This window comes from Felis catus, chromosome C2, assembly GCF_018350175.1.
Source record: "Felis catus isolate Fca126 chromosome C2, F.catus_Fca126_mat1.0, whole genome shotgun sequence".
Taxonomy (NCBI): domain Eukaryota; kingdom Metazoa; phylum Chordata; class Mammalia; order Carnivora; family Felidae; genus Felis; species Felis catus.
Window position 1 is genome coordinate 143,297,145 of NC_058376.1, and position 22,382 is coordinate 143,319,526.

At 36.9% G+C, this 22,382-nt stretch overlaps 1 protein-coding gene across 21 annotated transcripts in view; it reads right to left on the bottom strand.

Annotated features, from left to right (window-relative positions):
* Positions 1-22,382, bottom strand: part of SLC4A7 (solute carrier family 4 member 7) — a 111,154-nt gene that overhangs the window by 47,179 nt on the left and 41,593 nt on the right. For 7 of the 21 annotated variants that reach the window (XM_045037719.1, XM_045037714.1, XM_045037720.1 and 4 more), the window contains exons 2-7: positions 21,788-21,869; positions 17,402-17,548; positions 10,762-10,900; positions 10,029-10,189; positions 8,370-8,558; positions 5,429-5,797 (exon numbers count right to left, since the gene is read on the bottom strand). In XM_045037719.1, the coding sequence (XP_044893654.1) occupies positions 5,429-5,797; positions 8,370-8,558; positions 10,029-10,189; positions 10,762-10,900; positions 17,402-17,548; positions 21,788-21,869 (1,087 nt within the window). The remainder of the gene's footprint in view (positions 1-5,428; positions 5,798-8,369; positions 8,559-10,028; positions 10,190-10,761; positions 10,901-17,401; positions 17,549-21,787; positions 21,870-22,382) is intronic. The other 14 variants (XM_023260634.2, XM_045037723.1, XM_023260631.2 and 11 more) reach the window with 3 other exon arrangements.

Genomic DNA, 22,382 nt, shown 5'->3' on the forward strand with positions numbered 1-22,382 from the left:
TTTCATTTCTCAGGTAGTATTTATGTGCTGCCTCCTGCCATTATTCCTAAGAAACAGAACTTGGGAAGATAGTAGCAATGTTTTTACAATATAAATAACAAAGACTAAGGGTTTTATAGTCAAACATATCTGTGTTGAAATAAGCACTCTCTGGGGCACTTGGGTGGCTCAGTCTGCTAAGAGTCTGACTCTGGCTCAGGTTATGATCTCACAGTTTGTGGGTTCGAGCCCCACCATCGGGCTCTGTGCTGTCGGTTCAGAGCCTGGAGCCTGTTTTGGATTCTGTGTCTCCTCTCTCCACCCCTCCCCCGCTCGCACTCTGTCTCTCAAAAAATGAACATTTAAAAAAATTAAAAAAAAAAAAAAAAGAAAGCAGCACTCTCTGCCACTTGGTAGCCATGTGACTTCAACTCACTAAAACTAAGACTCAGACAAACCTGTAAAATTAGCTTGTTTGGATTACAAACAGTAGATAAATGTGCAATCATTAGAATGCTCACTTCAAGTAACATTCAGCAGCAATATTTCACAATAAAATAACCTAAAAATAACCTGTAGCCTATACCCAATCATTACCACTATGAATTTTGCAAAAAGTTCCAATCTCAGTATTTATCAAGTACGTAACACAGATTTCTACCATTAAATGTATCTCATTTTTTCAAAAACACCCAGGATATTCTAGTTCAAGAATATATAATCTTGCCCCAAACACAGAGTACCACAGGAGAAAAGGTGCTGGAGTGAATTACAACAGACTTGACTTAACTTTAACTCTGCCACTCACCACAATCCAGTGATCCACAGAAATCCAGTTAAGCAGTTTGTGCTTAAATCCTATAAACTTTAAAGTCAGTATTAGTGAAGCGCCTGAACTGTAAGCACATGGGCTACATCTGATGCATCTAATGGAATTTTCATTTTTCTGAAACACACTGTAACTAATAACTGAAACCAAGTCATCTGAGCCTACTGCTTAACCTCAATGACCAAAGACGTTTCTTGATACCCCCTTCTCTGTCACAGAATGTTGCCGTGACCCAAAACCGTAAGTATAAAAAGCATATGCAAACTATTGGGGCGCCTGACTGGCTCAGCAGGTGGAGTGTGTGATGCTTGATCTTGGGGATGTGGGTTCCAGCTCCCCACTCAGTGTAGAGATTATTTAAAAATAAAACCTTAAAAAAAAGGCATATGCAAACTATTTAGCTAGATGCTCTGGAAGTGTTAAACAATTCTGAAATAAACACTAGTTCCTAAAACTTAGCTCCTTTCTCACCACCTTAGCTTAGCCAAGTTATTATGATCCCTCTTCTTTGACCTTCGTCTCTAAACTTCCAGAACAAGGTCCATTCCTCTATTAATTCCTTTATTAAAATACACTGCCCAAGTGGAGAAAAAAAAGCTGACTCGTAGTTTTCAGTGGCTTCCACTGACTTCCATACAGGAAAATGAAGACTATCATTAAGGCCTTGGCGGCAGCTGCACATAAACATCAGTACATATACTTCTAACTACTAAATGTATTATATCCACAGATGCATAATCAAAAGAAAACATGTGCAATTCCCCAGAATTGCCTCAGCCACCGTCTTCCGGAGAGAAGAGCAGGATAAGACCATGGGGGGAACGTAAGGACACAGCGGGAAGGGGAAGAAGAAATGAGGAGGAACCCATACTGATAAAGCCAGAACATGATCCGAAGTCATTCGGCTAGGTTAACCTGGTCATCCGGAACCTATTAAAATGGGCATGCCAAGTACAAGTTAGAGCTGTTCACCATGATCATGTCTACATGGTCCTTCACAGTCTCAGCTAAGATAAAGCTGTTTCCTCAATCAGTAAAGGAAGTCTCCCCGTCTGTGCAGTAAATTTCTGGTGCTCAGGATTACATGAGTAAATTCCCCAAAGTTAAAAATATCATTAGCGCAGATAGACTGAATTTCTTTGTATTTTCTTAAAAGAAGAAGCAATGTATGTACATATAAAATCAATACTCGGATTTAAAAATCATAGTTTGGTAAATCTATTATTTTGCCCTTACATTTTTTTCTCACAACAGCATATCTAACTAGAGAAAGATAAATCAAAGATATCAGATATCAGAGTCTTCTGTCACTAAAGGTTTGAAAATAAAAGTAGTTGGGGGAGGGGGGGGCGCCTGGGGGGCTCAGCTGGTGAAACATGCTGACATCTCAGAGCCTGGAGCCTGCTTAGGATTCTGTGTCTCCGTCTCTCTTTCTGTCCCTCCCCTGCTCATGCTGTTTCTCTCTCAAAAATAAACATTTAAAAAACTTAAAAAGAAAAAAAAAGGAGTTGGAGCAGAGGTGCTCAAAGTGAGAAGGTTTTGTCCGCCGGGACACATCTGGCAAGATGTAGGGACATTTTTGGTCGTCACAACTAGGGAGTGTAACTGGCGGCTAGTGAACAGAGGCCCGTGATGGTGTCAGACATCCTACACTGCACAGGACAGCCCCTTATGACAAAGGCATGTCCAGCCCAAAATGTCAATAGCGCCACGGCTGAAAGTCAGAAGACTGTTGCAAATACTACAAAACAGCTTAACTCTTTTACATGTAGTTAGTCTCTAAAATGGAACTGTTAGGAAAATAACTTCGTTCCCTGTCCAAAATGATACTGAGGCCACCTTCCTCCTGTAACATAACATCAGACTTCAAGGACACTCAACCAGAGTTTCTAGGTGCTTGAAGCACCAAAGGCAATTAAACAAGGGAATAACATATAGCTGTCCCTATTATTTTAATTACATACCTTCTATAGATGTCTTCAAACAGTAATTAGGAGCTTTTTCTTACCTTTAGAAATTCCCTCTTTTCCCTCCATTCTAATTTATTTTCTTTAAATCTCATGGCATACTTTTAGCAAAGGAGGAAAAGCAGCTTAATAATGTTCCTCGATTTTCAGGTAATTGCTACTTTTATCCTGTTAACAATATGGCCTAACAAGCCACTGTGAACTCATATGTCACCTCCTAGTTACTATAGAGAATTTATAGCTCCTCATAGAAGCTGGTAAAACAAGAAATGCTGAGTGTTAATGCCTAGATACAGGTAAAAACAAATGCAAGGAATTAACTTTAAAATCACTTTTGTTCAAGGTGCCTGGGTGGCTCAGTCAGTTAAGCATCTGACTCTTGATTTTGGCTCAGGTCATGATCTCATGGTTTGTGAGATCGAGCCCTGCATGAGGCTCTGCACTGACAGTGTCCATGGAATCTGCTGGTTCCTTGAAATTAAAAGTGCTGATAAACATTTTTTGAAAGAAATTTATTTATTTATTTATTTATTTATTTATTTATGTATGTATGTATGTATTTATTTATGTATTTATGTATTTATTTATTTAGAGAGAAAGACAGACAGCACAAGCAGGGGAGGGGCAGAGAGAGAGGGAAACACAGAATCTGAGGCAGACTCCAGGCTCTAAGCTGTCAGCACAGAGCCCAATGTGGGGCTCGAACTCACAGACTGTGAGATCATGACCTGAGCCGAAGTCAGATGGTTAATCAGTTGATTAACCATCAGTTGAGCCACCCAGGTGCCCCCCCAAAATTTTATTTTTTTAAAAAAGCAGTGCCTGGGAGGCTCAGTTGGTTAAGCGTCCAACTTCGGCTCAGGTCAGGTCATGATCTCACGGTTCATGAGTTCGAGCCCCGCACTGGGCTCTGTGCTGACAGCTCAGAGCCTGGAGCCTGCTTCAGAGTCTACGTCTCGCTCTCTCTCTGCCCCTCCCCACTCGCACTCTGTCTCTGTCTCTCAAAAATAAAAAAAAGTCAAAAAAGATTTTTTTAAGGAAAAATAAAATAAAAAAGAGTGCTAATTATTTCCAAGTAAATAATTCTAGTTATTTCTTTCTTTTTGTTCAGTTCCCTCATTATATATTTTCCATGAAGTACCAAAATCTGCAATGAAATATTATAGATCTGAGTTCAATTCCTTGTTCTGGTCATTTATGGTATGATCTGAATACCTTTAATGTCTTTGTTTTCTTCATTTGTAAAACAGGGATGAACCTCATCAAATTGTTAGAATTATAAATACGATATATTTATATCATTATGCCACTGTGTGTGGAACAATATTAAACAATAGTAGCTGTAACTGTCATCATAATTAATGTTACAATGATTTATCCACCTTACTTCCATCTTTTTATTTCTAAAAGTATATACATTTTGGCAACTACAATGAATGAGCCTTGATGAAACACACTGGGTATGTTTGGGGAAATTCAATACAGAGAAGTCTGTCATCTAGTGGTAGGACCATGAGGATTTTGTCGGAGGACTTAGGCTTGTCACTTACTAGTTGCATGACTCGGGAAGTTATTTAACTTTTCTGAGTCTGAAGTCTCTGAAGATGGGTGTATCCACCTAACTTACACCACTTTGCCTAGACATTAAGTAGGCCAATATAATAAACGTAAGCTATCAGTGAAGTGTTAGGTGTTCTCAGTATTATGGAAAAATGCAGTAATTAATACCTGTGTGGTGAAAACCAGTAGCTCGCATTCCTATGTCACACGCTTAGCTGTCAGTAAGAAGTAGTTACTAAAGAAGACTTCTTTATATAAACTGGGTGGAAAGATATAGATGTTTAAACATATGTATAACCAATATATTACAGAGAGCCAATATTACCATAATATATAACCGTAGATGAATTATGCCCCTTTTACCCACTAAGAAATAATTTTTCTAATTCACAGACAAAAAGAGATCCTCGCTACGACTACAGGATTGCTATAGCCACGACTACGGGTCCTGAAAATTTCAAGGTGAATTTGGATTAAAGATAGATATGGCATTCAACAGAGAACAATTAAAGTCTATTCCAAATATAAAACTAGCCTTAAAATCATGATGATTCCTTCCAGGTAGCCACTGGAGAACTTCAATCTTCTCAGAGACAAAAAGAGGAAGAGAACATTCGATCCTATTTGTGTCAGGAAGGTTAAAATACACTGCACTCTTTGGATAAAAGCACGGAACAGTAGATTAAGAGGCATATCGCCTCATGCAACTTATGTCCGACATGCGTTCATCACATCATGAATGAAGCGCACAAGAAGAAAAGCCACCGTTTTTTAAAAATCACGGCAAATCGAAAGATCGCTTCTAAAAATTCCTACGTTTTTCTGAACTATCCAAATGCCCTGACCCGTAAAACGTCTGAAAATTCTTGAAAGGGCTACATTATGTGTATCTTCTTTGGAGTCGCTTTGGAGGTTAAAATTTTCTAAGAATTACGCTCCCTTCTACCATACGCTATAAGAAAAACAAACCATGCACAAGTCAAAGTTGTAAGCATGAGGTACATTTGCTGCTAAAGCTCCGTGCTGAGAGGCATTCCGCGTGCAAGAGAGGCAGCGGCAGGGGGCACCGCACACGGAGGGTGTGAATAGTTGCCTGGAGTCATGCCAACATTGTCCTCAGCCTTCTGCTCCTGGCCTGTGGGCGCTGCCGAGTCTTCCTCGGGCGGATGAATTACTACTGTGGGGACAGCATCACTGGCAGGTGAGACCAGCAGCTCTGGGGCCTGAGGCTGACTCTGCTGGGAACTTCTGGAGGTCGGGCGACTGACGCTAGGGCTGGAAGGAGGGCTGTGCTGAGGGGTGGGTACTGGGGTTGGACACCTTGAGCCTGCAGGGCTTCCAGCTCTTGAAGAAGGAAGAAGATGACTGAGAAGAAGGGAGAAAGGCGACTCTCCTCTCAGGGAAAGGTTTGAGGCGGACAGGCCTGTTCGCAAAGAGTGGCGGGAGGCTGACAGGCCTTCCCCTGAGACAAAACAAATAAATGAAACACGATGAAGTTCGCTGCAGAAGGCAAATTGAGACACACACACATACACACACACACACACACACTCACACTCACAAAATCAATTTACAATGTAAACTGCAAGCTCCGAAGCCCCAAATTTGAAATCCATGCTATCAGAGTTAGCATGGCAATGAGATTTCTAAATGTGAGAAAGTCACTGAAAAGTTGCTGAAATTACCATTCATTCTCTGAAGGTGTATCCAAAAAAACAAAACAAAAAATACAAAACAATGCAAATGACAGACTGGGCAGGGGAATATTCTGTTAGTAATTACAATGCCCAATCATATAGCTTTAAAAAAAAAATAATATCAATGCAAAGTTGACAAATAATAAACAGCAAATGAGAATACGATTTAAGAATAATCCAAGAAATAAAACCCTAAACAAAACTTACAAGTACTGATAGCTTATATTCAGTGTATTTTTCCTAAACTGTACTGAACTGCTACAGACAATTATCTGTCACAATAAAAGTCGACATTAGCTAATAACTCTTAACTTAAAGTTGATATCAAATTTTCGTATTAGTAGAGCATCATCTACTGGTAGTGCTCCCAGGTAAAATTCTAAAACATAAGACAAATTATAGGAATTTTTTAAAAATAAAAATATAGTGTCGATTTGAAAGGATATTCTTGCGCTCTCTAAAGATATTAACACATGTCCTGAAATATGCCTCCATTTCTAATACAGCAGATAAAATTAAATAATACAATTGTTTAATCCAGCTAGATAATAAAGTATTTTTCACCAACAATGGCAATAACGAAATAAGTCTAGCATATTTCCAAAGGTCATATATATTTATATTTCAAACACCTCGTGTTCTATGACATGTACCTTAGTAAAATAACACTGATTTTAGGAAAAATATGGTATGACAGACAATCCCATATGATCTAAGTTATCAAAGCCAAATACTCAAGAGATCTCAAGACATATGAATCAACAAACCACCACCATTTAGTTTAAAACAAAAGCTACATGCAGAAAAACTGTTAGCTTACAGCTATAACACAACAAAATAACAGAATGTCCATGCTAAAACGGCATTTAAAAGAAAACAGCCATTGTGTTACGATTAAAAGGAACCAAATGACAATCAGGGAATCATCAGGAACCATCCACATGAGCAAAAAAGATTCAATAGGGTCTCTCTGAGTAAATGAACTCATTTCCCAAAAGTTGAGAGTATACACTACATGAAAGATGAAAACGAGAGGTAAAATGTGACACAGGTGGCTTGCTTTAAAATTACACTTACGCCCCGAAGTAAGTGTAATTATTTCTTTTATTCTTAGGGTCACTTACGTATACAGAGGCATAACCTTAAACAGATTAAAAAGAGTTCTAATGGTCAAACGCTCAGAAGATGGTCTGGAGTATGTTTACACTGAGCTGCAAAAGACGATTACTGTCAAACTTCAGATGTATTAAATCCCATCACCAATGGCTGTTTGGAGAACACTTAAAAGCCATACTATTACTGCCGGGACAGAAAGGAGGAGCAGAAAGACACTGTGGCCCATCTTGCACTCCTCTTCACTCTAATCCTTTTAGGCCTTGAGTAATGGCAGCAGCTAGAGGCAAGAATGACCCTCATAAGCAACTCCAACCCTTTGTATGTAGCTTTTGCAGAGTCACTGTCTTCAGAGCTCTCTTCTGAGAGCCAAAATAGAACCCCAGGGCTGTATTCTTCTACTTTAAAAAGAGGGAGGCAAAGCCTCCGGGCGCTCCAGTCTTAAAACAGGGACAGAGGTAACCGGCTACAAGAACACTGCTGTATCCCCACATGACCACTACCAGACCACGAGTGAGGGCGGAGAGCTGGAACATGTGGGTCCGTGCCACTCTCAGAGGTTAGGAGGACATCGGGGAGGTCATCCCTAGCATAAGAACAAAACATCCATAAAAACTTGCACAAACTGTACAAATAAAGGGCAGTGAAATCATCAAAACAATGCCAGAACACTTGTTTCTGTGCAGCAAATAAAGTAAACTCAGGAAACAAAGAGAAAAATCACTATGAAAAACTCGAATACAGATAATAAAAGTTTAAACCCAAGACTTGGAATTTTAAGAAGATTAACCTTACAGATCATAATTTATGCCTCCTTCATTTATTATACGAGAATTCTTGACAAAAACAAAAAAGCAAAATAAATAGGAAGAAGGAATTCAGGATTAGCTATAGTGAGAGTGTTCTGTATGTCACCAATACTTAAATGTGCCATTTTAACTAGAGTGAATTTTAAATTTTTTCATCTAAACGATTTCTACAGATTAATGGTCACGTTGTCAAGAATGGTATTTTAGAAATGATATGTTTTAAATACAAAGATAACATTATTTTTTAAAAAGAATAAAAGGGATACTAAAATGGATACACTAAAAGGGATACTAAAGGGATACACAGAATTATCTGTAAGAAATATCTTTCTTCTCCCAAATGCTAACTGTACTAGACTGGAATGCTGTTAGAGCGGAAGGGTTAGCGAAAATTGGATGCCACAACTTATCTCACCATTCCTTTCAAGCAAGTGAGGGTCAGAATGTTTCTTGCCTATATCTGCAAAAGATCGCACAAGGGGAATCCGACTGGTGAATCTTTTCTCATTCTGATGATGATGTCTCTTCAAAAGAGCTTCTCTGACATTTTCTCTTATGGACTCATCCAGTTGGCCAGAGGCTATCATGTTGTCCAATACCATATCTATTGAAAGAAAAATAAATAGATAGCAGCCATTGTTACTAAAGAAGCTAACCCTTGGATGACTGTAACACAGAGTAAGCAATAATTTGTAAGTGGAACCTTACTGAAAAATACGATCTTTAAATAGTTCTAGAAAGTATTATTCTCTTCTGATATTGTATAATGTACATGTAAGATAAATATGAACCTTATCTAAGGAAAATAAACAAGTTACAAGGAGACCCTTATTTTAATAAGTCCTGTTATTTATTTATAAAGGGGACCTTTATAAAGGGGCCACACTAATAGCTTCCCTGTAGTTGCAAGTGCTTTCCTGCTATGGACACAATAAATTCTATTAAAGTGAATATTCAATAATACTGGCTTCCTAAAACATGAAGGTATTTTATTGCTTCACTTCATATTTTTCATCAAAACTATAGATGGATATCTGGACTCCTTCATTCAGTAATTAACTATCTGCCTATTATGTGTTGGAAATATAGCATTTAACTAAGCAGATCAAGTTTCTGCTCTCACTCCTCCAGAGGTAGAAATACCAGTGAGCAAATGAAAAGGTAAAATATCATGAAGTAATAAATTCTAGGAAGATGAGTACATCGGGGTGTGAAGGGGGTGGGGGGAATTGATGTAATGCCATATGATACATTATTGTAGGGGCTGGATTATTTTTATAACTGTATTTGTAACTACTTTTAACCTATAAATAAATAAATATATATCTTTTTTTTTTTTTTAAACAGTGCCACTAATTTGAGATAAAGAGTCAAGTTTTGAAACCTGTAAAAGTCCTCTAACAGAAAACTGGAATCAACCTACCTAGCAGGTAAACTGTAACATTAACACAATGACTAGAGACTGGCATACAAGTGGACCCTGGATTATAAAACATTACATTGTAAATAATGAAAATATTACATTGTATTATGCGATTACTGCAAAGCCAAAGTAAATGTCTCCTACTCAAGAAATCTGTACATTCACAGGGAACTGACTTTGATATGAAATTCATACCTCTCTATACTTTCTAGACCTTTCTTCCTTTTCTTCCTCCTCCTTAGATTACTTTCTTTTTCCTTGTACCACCTGTTCCTTGTTCCCATGTGTTCAGTCTAAAAATAGGTAATACATTTAATGTACTCGTGGATCCTCCCCAGATACCTTTGTCCAAAACTTGAAGAAACAAAAGCTCTTTTCTCTACATTTCCCGGAACAGACCGCATATCCCACTTATGGCACTAGTCACTTTCTTGCTGGTACTGTAGGTGGGACTGTCTAACTCAATCTCCTAAACTCCATTAAAGACAAAAGGTGTTCTTTATATGTGTACTCCTCATGTGGTCCCACACAGGATGGAAACTCAACACAGAGCTATTAAATCAAGGGTCTAAAATTCCACCACATTTCCCTAACTTAAATACCCCTAATTGCAGTGCAAATTAAATATTAAAAAAGGCAGACTACTATAACCTGCTATTTCATCTAGAGTGCTTGCTCTCATATCCAGCATGACTGTTCCATTTAAGATGCAACTTCTGAGTTCAAAAAGACTATGCAAAGAGAGAGTTGCCACATAAGGTTTACTCCACCGGTCACCGCCATCTTCAACATCCTCTTCAAATTTCAGCCATCTGAAATGTGTAACACATAAAAAATATTTTATAAATAATGAGGATTATAAATAATGAAATCCTTATTATTTGCTTCTTTTAGTATGAAACACATAAACCTGTTCTTTTAAAGATAAACAAAGATCACCACCAACAACCACAAAGTTTGGCTACAGACACATCTCTGCAAATCAAACTAATAGTCCACAGTATCTATCCTCCCAGGTTACCTTACAGCTCCTCCTCCTACTCTATCGCAACAGTGACCCGCTGTGGAATTTCCATAGTTTCCACTTCTAATTCTCTTTGAAACTGAAAATATGCAGCAGGATCATGACTTTTTCAAATGTATTTCTCTAGTCAAAGACATTAGAAAGTACAATTAACATAATTGCCTTCTGTGCTGTATTAAAGTATTCCTTAAGAAAACGAATTTTGAGAATTAAGAGATACACTGAAGATGTAACTTCTAGACACGAGGAAATTCTCTGCTCGGTATTTCAAAGCACCAGGTAGCTCATAAATTCATTATATTTACATTACAAGAAGAAATCAAGAAAAGCCAACTAAATACTGAGACTCAGTATTACTACCTGGCGGTTTCTTTCCATTCGTACTCTTCTCCATCTCTGTAACACAGTTCATCCATTTCCGTAAAGAGGTCATGCGGAATGTGCTCTTCATCATCATCTTCAGTGCCAAGAATGAACTGAACTCTTTGGGATGGTGTGTCTTAACAAAAGAATTTAAATACGCTCAGAAATTGCCACAATTCATTCAAAGATAAACTCAGTTTGAAAGTGACATGTTTTTGTGATAAATAAATAAGTAAATAAATAAATAAACTCTTTTATTAAAATACTATAAATTTTGAAGGAAACGAGGACCAACAATCTGGAAATAAGAGTCTCACACAGAGGTCACCTCCACAGACAAAAAAAGAAAAACTGTATGGTAAAAATAAACAAATGAGGGATACCTGGCTGGCTCAGCTGGTAGAGCATTTGACCCCTGAATCTCAGGGCTGTAAGTTCAAGTTGCACGTTGGGTTTAGAGATTACTTAAAAATAAAATCTTTAAAAAAAGATAAACAAGTGAAACTAATCTTATAACTGATGTAAAAACAAATAAAAAAAAGCAACTTCCAAAACCATGGAACACTGTGCTCAAAGACAGGACTTTTTTCTCACTCAAAATACAAGAACATGCTGGAGAAAACAGAATTTGTAAAAATATCTAATATGTAGCTAAATTCAAGAGTGAAAAAGGAAAATCTCCAAGGTCCAAAAAATGATGAGAAAAAGCAAAGCTAGGGGTCTACAGAAAGTGGCCTTTCCTGCTATCGTAGAGAAGTAAAACTCTTGTCAGCTGAGGTTAGGGAGGCAGGACAAGTCACTGTTAAGAAACAGATACCGCACTTGTGGCATCTGAATTTAAACTACACGGTACAGGCTCTCAAGAGAAATCAGTATAAATCCTAGTCCAGGACAGTTGAAAGCCCTGTGGCCACCAAACAACCAAAAGCACCAATTGAAAACAAAACCGAATCCTGCTGAATAAGAGACAGGAAGTCAAACTCAAAATTTACACCAAAGTAAACAAAACCTCCAGGCACTTACACGTGCAATGAACAGGTTAAAGAGTAGAAGGAATTCACATAGGAAAAGACAGATCTGAAGAAATTAGACAGACTGCATCGATGACAAATAAAAAGATGGGAAACAGAAGGTTCAGAGATGTAGAGAACAGAGTAAGAAAATCGACCAGGGGGCACCTGGGTAGTGCAGTGGGTTACGCTCTTGGTTTCACCTCAGGTTCATGGGTCTGAGCCCTACATCACATTCTATGCTGGAGCCAGGGCCTGCTTGGGATTCTCTCTCCCTCTCTCTCTCTCTCTCTCTCCCTCCCTCCCTGCTCACACTCTCTCTCTCAAAACAAATAAACTTGAAAACGAAAAAGAAAAAGAGAAAGAGAAAGAAAAAGACAATCAAACAGGAAGAACCCCAGAATGAAGAAAACACAAAGAATGGGGAAAAAGCAATAAAAACTGTAATAGAAAATTTTCCAGTATGTATATCACATGGATCTTCATATAAAAGGACTACCCTTGGACCTATGCAGGACAAACTAAAACATACTGTGACTGAAGTTACTGATGTTTTGAAATTTTCAACATTTTTAGGTCTTGCAATTCCTTCATCAGATTTATCCCCAAGCAGTATTTCTGGTGCTACTGTAAGTGGCAATTTCTGGCTGTTCTTTGCTACTAGAGAAATATATGGAAGATAATTGATTTTGTAGAGTGCAACCTTCCTAAACGCACATAGTTCTGTAGTTTCATAGACTGCTCAGGATTTACTAGATACAAGATCCTGTATGTGTAAATAAAACAGCTTTACTTCTTCCTTTGCAAGCTGTAGGCCTTTAATTTCTTTCTTGCCTTATTACACAGGCTAGGTCCTCCAGTACTATGTTCTGTAGAAGCAGCACAGAACAACCTTGCCTCTCTCTCTCCAAATCAGAAGGAGAAAGCACTACATCTCTTCAGCACTAAACGTGACATTAAAGAAGTTTCTTTAATAGATGCTCTGTATCGGTCTGAGGAAGTTTTCTCTTATTCCTTGTTTGCTGAGAGTTTTATCATAAATGAGGATGGAATTTTGTCAAAGGCTTTTTCTGCACCTACTGAGATAATTATATGGCTTTTCTCCTTTATAGTATAAATATGATTATTTATATTGATAGTTAAACTTTACACCAACTCTGCTTTTCCACAGGTTATCACACTAATTTCCTATTGCTGTTGTAACAAATTACCACAAGCCTGGTGGCATAAACACAAATTTATTCTCTTATATATAATTCTGGAGTCTTACAGTACTAACATCATGGGCCTGGTTCCTTCTGCAGGCTCTAGGGGAAAATCCATTTCCTTACCTTTTCTCGCTTCTGGAAGCTGCCTACATTTTTTGGGTCTGAACACTTCCCCCTTACTACAATCACTTGCTTCTGTGGTCACATCCACTACTTCTTTGATCTTTGGACTGCCTCTTAGTAAGGACCCCTGTGACTGTAACTGGCCAACCTGTATTATCCACTATAACTTCCCTATCTCAAAATCCTTAACTTAATCACATCTGTAAATTCAAATTTGCTGTAAGATTAACATTCACAAGTTCCAGGCATTAGGAATTGGGACATCTTGGTAGGCATTATTCCCCCTAACACAGTCATAGTATCCTCTTTAGATACTGCTGTATAAAATATGTTTTTAGTTTGTTAAGAATTTCTGAAACTACATTCATGGGAAATACTTAGTTTGTAATTTCATTTTCTTATAATATCTGTATCTAATTTCTGTATCAAGGTAATGCTGGGTTCATAAAAATGAATTAGGAAGTGTTCCTTCATCTTCAATTGTCTGGAAGTCTGTGTAATTTCTTCCTTACATGTTTGATGGAATTCATCCATGAGCTCTGTGGGAGTAAATTTCCACTGCTGAACTGTTTTAGACTACAAATTTAATTTCTTTATACATATAGGGTAATTTAGGTTATCAATTTTTAGTAGCTTTTATTCTTAACGAATTTCCCCATCTCATCTACATTATCAATTTTGTTGGCATAACATCATCCATAATATTCCCTCATTAGTCTTTTAATATCTGTAGTGTATGTACAGAAATATTCTGCTACTGGTAATTTATATCTTTTTTTTTTTTTCCTCCTAATCACTTTAGCTACAAGTTTATCAATTTTACTGGTTTTTTCAAAGAATCAGATTTCAGTCTGATTTCTGCTATTGTTTTTCTGAGTTTTATTTTATTTATTTCTGCTTTGGTTTATATTTTCCCTTTGTTTTCCTTACTTTGGTTTACTATGCTCTATGTTTTCTCTTAGTTTCTTAAGTTAGAAATGTAAGTCACTCATTTCAGATCTTCCTTTTCTAATATAAGGGTTAAGTGCTATAAATATTCCTCTATGCATTGCTTTGGCTGCATCTAACAATTCTCAATACATATGGGCAGTCTAACTTTGCACAGTACCATGCTAAAGGAACCTGCACATCAGAAGCATGTTCTCACTTCACAAGATTTTATCTCAATTATTGCCAGTACTGTGTTTTATTTTTATGAGTTCAAAATATTTCCTAATTTCTGCTGTGACTGCTTTTAACACATGGGTTATTGAGAAGCATCCTGTTTAATTTCCAAACATCTGGGGATTTTTCTTGATGTTATTGTAGTTTAATTCTACTGTGGTCAGAGAATACACTTTCAATCTTTTAAATGTATTAAGACTTGTTTATGGGCTAGAATATTCTGCTTTTCTTGGGTGGAGGGCTCAATGAATGTGAATATCAATCCATCTGATAATGTTATTTAGGTATTCTATATCCTTATTGATTTTTTAACTTGTTCTATCCATTACTGACAAAAGAAAGTTGAAATCTACAACCTTATAAATGTATCCAACAACAATACATTTGTCTATCTTTTCAATTTTATCAGTTTTGCTTCATGTATTTTGAAGCTTTTACTACATGCATATTCATTTAAGATTGTTACACCCCGGTTTCAGCGATTTAATTTTTATGTGCCTTTGTGGGGTTCTCTTCATATTTCTTCTTAACTGATATTGGTCTACAAATTATTGATGCTCTATTCACTCTAGGCTTTTCTGTTTCACTTTGGGGTAGTTTCTATCACTATTGTCTTCAAAATCACTGATCCTTTTTTTCTGTTGAGTCAAATCCTCTGTTAATCTTACCTAGGGTATTTTTAATTTAAGATACCTTATCTTTCATCTCTAGAAGTTCCATTTGGGCTTTCTTACATTTCCAAATTCTCTGTTCATCACAGTTACATCTTCCTGTATCTTCTTGAACATTCAAAGTAAACAGTGTAGTTGCTTTAACATGCTGTTTTCTAATTCTATCAATTCTGTCATTTCTGGATCTGTTTCTACTGATTTATTTCTCTTGGTTATGGCTCATATCTTCCTATTTTTCATATTTCAAGTAATCTGTAGATATCAGATAGTGTGAACTTTACATGTTTAAGTGCTAGATTTTACAGTATTTCTTTTAGTAGTATTATACTTTGTTCTGGCAAAGACCTTTAATTTAATTTAATTCTTTCAAGACCTGCTTTAAAAATTTTTGGAGATCTACTGCAGTTTTTAGTGCAAAACTAATTAAGACCTGCTATTATGGCAATACCCTTCTGAGAACTCTACACAATGCCCTGTATGTCAAGGTCTTTCCACTCTGACTGATGGGAACACACCCTATTCCCAGTCTTACGTGAAATCCAAGAACTAGTTAGCCTACTGCCTTCTGATGGTTACTTCTCAGGCCTCAAGTAGTTTCCTTTGGCTTAAACTAGTACTCCACCAAAGATTCAAAGAATCCTTCTTCAACCTTTGGAACCGTCTCTGTGTATAGCTCTCTATTCTCTGGCACTCCACACCTGACTAGCTTCTTTGGCCTTCCCAAATTCCAAACTCCATCTCAACTCTGAGAGCCTTCAGGGAAGGTTCTGTTCCAGATTCCCTTCCTGTGCTGTGGCCTGGAAAAACTGTCTCTAGGTAATATGCTCAGACAAGCACAAGGCTCATCTTGCTTCCCCTCTCTCAGAGGTCAGAGTCCCATACTGCCTGTTGTCCAATGTCTGCAAATTACTGTTTTATATATGTACTATCTTTTAGTACAGCTTTTTAAGAGATTCCCATCACACTTAGTCTCTCTAAGCTGAAGTGTCTCCATCTACACACTGAAAACAATATCTGTCTTTTAAAAAGTACTGAAAGGATTAAAAAAGATGTGGTATATATATATACAATGGAACATTATTGGGCCATAAAAAAGAATGAAATTTTGCCATTTGCAATGACATGGATGGAGTCAGAGTATAATGCTAAGTGAAATAAGTCAATCAAAGACAAATACCGTATGATTTCACTCATAGGTGGAATTTAAGAAACAAAACAAGCAAAGGGAAAAAGAGAGACAGAGAGACAAACCAAGAAACTGACTCTTAGTTACAGAGAACAAACTGATGGTCACCAGAAGGGAAAGGATTAGGGGGATGAGTTAGATATGATGAGGATTAAGGAGTGTATTTGTCATGATAAAGACTGGGTAATGTGTGGAACTGAATCATTATATCACACACCTGGAACTAGAGTAACACTGCATGTTAACTAACTGGAATTAAAATAAAAACGAAAAATAAATAAAATTAGATTAAAAGTGCAGAGAGGATTAAATCAAAGGGTGTATGTCAAGAGCTTGGTGGAATGCTTAGCACAGAATTGGCAAGGCATAACGTACATGCTGTAGCTGTATTACACATAGGCATCGTTCCCTCTTCTTCACAAAAATGGTCCTTTGGCATAGCACACAAGTGCCTACAGGGTACTGCTCACGTAACTTTTCTAGAATGCTCATAGGACCCGTGTAGAGATGGCCATGTAGGCCCATGATGTCCTAAAAAAATAATGATGCCTTCGATGTCCACTACCTGCAATGTCTTAAGAGTCCTCCTCAGGCTGCACAGCTGTTTTTTCTGGCTCTCACCATACGCATTTCTCAGGGCCACTTAAATCAGTACCATTAATATTTATTATAACTTTCTCTTTCCTCTACACTATGCCTTTTTTTTTTTCCTGATTTCCTGTCTATTGGCACTTCTATATTTGTCTACTTTCAAACAAAAATCTTGTCCTTTCATAGACAATACTATCAACTCAGAGCACTCTTATTTGCACAGATAACCGAGTAGTTCAGCTTAGTGGATGAAATTTTCTAGCCAAAAAATGTATTTAAAAATGAAAAAAAAATTTAATCTTGTCCAGGAGCCTGAAGATTCCAGATATTTGTTCCCTGCATATATAAATGATGAGATAGGTAATAGAGAAAAGAAATAAATCCCCATCAAACTGAAGTGTACATGTCAAGACTCAACTATTATGATTCCAAAGCTGGAATACAATGAAGAAAACAAAGTCCCTTCCTTTTTTCACTTCTCCTAAGTAGACCTTAGCCTATAAACTAAGTATCTTTCTTGTAGAAAAAATATTACTTCAATTAGTATTCTTCAAGACTTATAAAATATGTATGTCTAAATTACAGCAGACATAAAATTTAAGAAAGAAAATATTCCACTTTTTTGACAAAGCTTTCCAGGAGAGAATTTTCAAGTGTTAACAGAGAACTACTGTCTTCTCTTACCATAGGAAGGAGACTCCCGTCCATCTTCTTTATCTGATTCTTTATCTTTTCTCCTCCGGTGGTGATGTTTGTGTCCCCGGTGCCTGTGACGCCGACGACTCTCTTTACTAAACGGGACGTGAACACCAATATAAACAGCTCGATGACCTAGCCAAAAGTTCAGAAACATTACTGGTTTTCCAAAAGGGACAAAGGTAATATACACAATAGTATACCAAATTTTGCTTTGATAAAAAAGAATTATATATAAGTTCATGTAATTAACAGTGTTATTTCCTGTTATTTTATTTTACAGAGCACTAAACAGAATGTTACATCATGGGTTAACACCACTGACTGATAAACATACTAGATAAACAGGTTACTTGTGTAAGCATTAGTTTGCAAGGCTAAAAACATATTTTGAGAAAGATATCATACTATGCAGACATAAATTTATTCCATCTACATTTAATGTCAACCCTAGGTGATAGAGATTCTTAAGAGATATGTCTTAATGATAATACTTTATTATCAATATTCACAAATGGACATTTATAAATATTTATTAAAGTTTTGAAAATCCCAAATCAGTAAGGTCCAAATTCCTGAAAGCTACATTAAATGTAAATGGTCCAAATATTCCAATTAAAGGGCATGAATTGTCAGATGGGGGGGGGGGGGGGCAGTACTATAAGGCTATCATATGCTTCTGGAATATAAAGGGCCACTGCTGATGCTGCATTATTCTGAGTTTGTATTGTAACCAAGAAAACAGTTATAAAAGGCAGTCTCTGCTTTTGCCCACTAAATAAAACTTAATCAGGGAACTAGGACAGCTAGCAGCACTATATCAAATACTGAGGCATGAAATTGATTTCTTAAATAGTTTAAGTAAAGTTCCTATCTAAGCTGTGTGAAGTGAAAGGGGTGGTGGGCTACAAATTTAACTAACTTGCAACCATGCAAAAGCCTTCTGACACACAGCTGCTATTTGCCATTATGTACATTTAAAAATTAACACGCTAAAATATGAATAGTCAAGGACACTCTTTTCCTAACAAATTTCATTAAAATGGCCAGAAAATAAATACTTCAAGAAACTCAAGATCTTCATCTTTACATGAGATTTGAATATATAGCCAACCCTCATTATCTGTGAATTCTTTATTTTCCAGTTTGCCAACTTGCTAAAATTTATTTGTAACCCCAAAATCAATACTCCTAGCAATTCTGCAGTCATTTACAAATATCCAGAGTAGCAAAAAATGTGAATTGCCCAAAACACACATACCCAGCTAAGTTTGAAAAAGGTGACACTCTTGATTTGTTTCAGTTACCAATATATTACTATCAATAAACTAAATAATCACATTCAAAGTAAAAGAGAACTAGACCTATAGAAATACAATGAATTAAAATTATCTGCTTAAACATCTTCCAGGACCTAGTACTCTGCCTAATATATGGTAGGCCCTAGATTTAAAAAAAAAAAAAAAAAAAAAATTGTAGAAATTAACTACCAATTTTTTTTAATGTTACCAGAGAATCCCAAAATTAAAAATCATTTATATAGCACTGGGGTGGGGTGGGGGGGGGGGGAAGCAATGATGAAAATGTTCTGGAATTAGTGTGATGATGGCTACGCAATACAGTGAACATACTCTAAAATATTAATTACACACTTTATTTTTTTAATGTTTATGTATTTATTTTGAAAGAGAGTGAGAGAAGGAATGAGCACAAGCAGGGGAAGGGTACAGAGACAGATGGAGACAGAGAATCCCAAGAAGGCTCCAGGCTCAGCCTAGACCCCGACCATGAGATCATGACCTGAGCTGAAATCATGAGCTGGATGCAGGGGTGCCTGGGTGGTTCAGTCAGTTGAGCGTCTGACTTTGGCTTGGGTCATGATCTCGTGGTTTGTGGGTTCAAGCCCCGAGCTGGGCTCTGTGCTGACAGCTCAGAGCCTGGAGCCTGCTTCAGATTCTGTGTCTCCCTCTATCTCTCTGCCCCCACCCCCACCCCACATACACTCTGTCTCTTTCTCCTTCAAAAATAAATAAACATAAAAAAAAAAAAAAAGAGTTGGACACTTAACCACCTGAACCACCCAGTCACCACTAATTTATACACTGTAAGATGATAAAATTTACGTTAAATAAATTGTACTTAAGTAAAAAAAAAATTATAACAAAACTCATGATTACTATCTAATTTTAGTGAAACTATTTTCTTTTGAACACTATGGAAAAATGTCAATTAAAGAGTCACATTCTCATCACTGTGCCCTAGGAATTACAAAGTTGTACTCAAATTAGTATTAATGGGTTCTGGCACATAGCTCCAGGACACCAAAGTGAAAATAAATTATAGGAGTTTCCAATTTAGAAAGAATAGATAAACGGGAATATGCCAGAATCCGAAGATTGGGAGCTCAAGCCTTATCGTTTATTTGGCTCTTATTATCACCCTTGGTGTCCTCTGTTATAACTTTTTCTTTCCTTTTTCTTTAACCTTTAACTTTATTCTGTCAAAGACCTATTCAGACAAACTCTGAGATAAACTTAATCTCTCCCTCAAACTTGACACTGAAATTTTGATACGTACAAGGTGCGTAAAGCTAAAGGCTCTGGGATAAACAAGGGAAGCAAAAGAACAAACATATAGCTAAGTCTGCTCTTCACGTTCTGGGTCACACATATTTGAGGGGTGACATTAAATGCTAAACGATAGATTCACCACACATTTTAATTGATAAAATTATTGCTAAACATTTCAACTGCCCTAGTCCCTGGAATTCACAAAATCTAACCCTAAACTTATAGATAGCAGAGGTTCCTTCTAGAAGCCCTAGTAAGCCTAGACTTTCAAAGTCAATTTTAGGGGCGTCTGGGTGGCTCATTTGATTGAGTGTCCGACTTCAGCTTAGGTCATGATCTCACAACTCATGGGTTTGAGCCCCACGTAGGGCTCTATGCTGACAGCTCAGAGCCTGGAGCCTGCTTCAAATTCTGTGTTTCCTTCTCTGCCCCTCCCCTGCTCATGCTCTGTCTCTCTCTCTCTCTCTCTCTCTCTTTCAAAAATTAATAAACATTAAAAAATAAAAAATAAAGTCAATTTTAATAAACAGGGCTTTCTTTCATCTCATAATATGGAGAAGACTTATTTGCCTCTTTCCATGTCCTTTTTAAGAGCAACAGATTAAGGCCCCCATATGGTACCAGCTTTCACAAAAAGCTGTAACTTAAAAATGTAGTTCCCAAAAAGATCCCAAAATAAATCTATCAAAACATTTGCCACAAACACCACCCTAACCAAGTATTCAAGGTTAACGTCACCAGTAGGTCACGTTGATATGCGTCCTCTGACATGATACCTTGAGAAGAGCACATCACTTCTGTGGTTTGTTCCCCAAATATCTATCATCTCAGTCTGTTCATATAACATTAGACAAACCCAAACTTAGAGACATTCTCTAATCACTACCCTTCAAATATGCTGAGGTCATGAAAAACAAGGAGAGACCAAGAAACCATCCTAGAGAAGACCAAGGAGATGGGACAACTACATGTACTACCAGATCCTGAACTGTTCAACTGGATCCTGGAACAGAAAATGCACATCAGTACAAAAACTGGTGAAATCCGAATAAAATCTGTACTCTACTTAACAGAAATATACCAATATCTTTCTTCATTTTCATTAACTTATGATGGTCATGCTAAAATTTAAAAAAGCTGGGTGAAGGGTATACAGGAACACTCTGTACTATCTTTGCAACTCTTCTGTAAATCCAAAATTATTTCAAAAGGAAAAAAAAAAAAAAAGAAACCATTTGCCAAGACTTGTTCCTGGAAGACAGACTAGCAAATAATTCATTTGCTCCATAATTCTATGCTGAGGTTATTACAGCACTTCAAAAGGCTGATGTAACAGACCTAGAATATGAACGTCTAGATGACAACTAGTGATAACTGTAGCTTATTAGTCTGGCACTCTAGTTTGCTAAAAACACATATTACGTAGCTTGCTAGAAATGAAAAAAAAAAAAAAAAAAGAATCAACTGATTTTGCAACTGTGGAATTTCAATTTCCCAAGGCAAGTAATGGTAACCACCAATGAAGTCTGAAAACCATAGATTCTGAAATCTACGTTATCTCAATACTTTCAACAAAGATAATCAAGGAAAGTTCTATTAACAGATATGAGTATGGTTACATGGGTGTTTGCTGTATTATCCCTTAAACTATATTTAGAAAAGCATTAAAACATTCTCCCAAATTGTATGCTCTACCTCACAAAAACGAAAAGTTCCACAAATAGCAGGTAAAGTTTAAAGAACAGTAACAAACTTTCATTAGTAATTTATCCTGCTATACACAAGGTATTTTAAACAAACTTACTTTCTAGTTCTTCTTTTTCAAACTTGGTGTTCACAGTTGAGCTGGTTTTGCCAAGATCCACAATGGCTTCTTCATCAGGACCCTAAAATGAAATTATTCTCATTTACTCATGACATCAATATACACCAAGGACCTTCTACTAATAGGGGCATTATTTGAAATAGTTAAAAAACAGATAACAGACTACCTTCCTCGCAAAGAACCTCGCAAATAATTCAATTCTTATTATAGCTAACTACATTCTTTTTAAATTATTCCTCTAGGCTTTTCTCCCCCCCCCCCCCATCCACAGAAGATTATTTCAAAATTTCTTGGTAAGAATTGAGGTGACAATTTTTCACTGGTCCTTCTATGGCAGTTTACTAAGTAACTGGTATGTATATTCACTTCAACAGAAAGACCATCCAGATCAGAAATGAGAGAAAACTGGGGCTGAGGGGTGACCCTTAGATATCAATATGGAATGTTTTCTTTATTGTTCTTTGCTCTTAGGTCCTCTAGTTAAAAGTGAACACTGAATGCAGCTATACTGGGTTGTATTATGGTTCCACATAAAATGATCAAAAATGAGTCTATAGATTAAATATGTAGCACC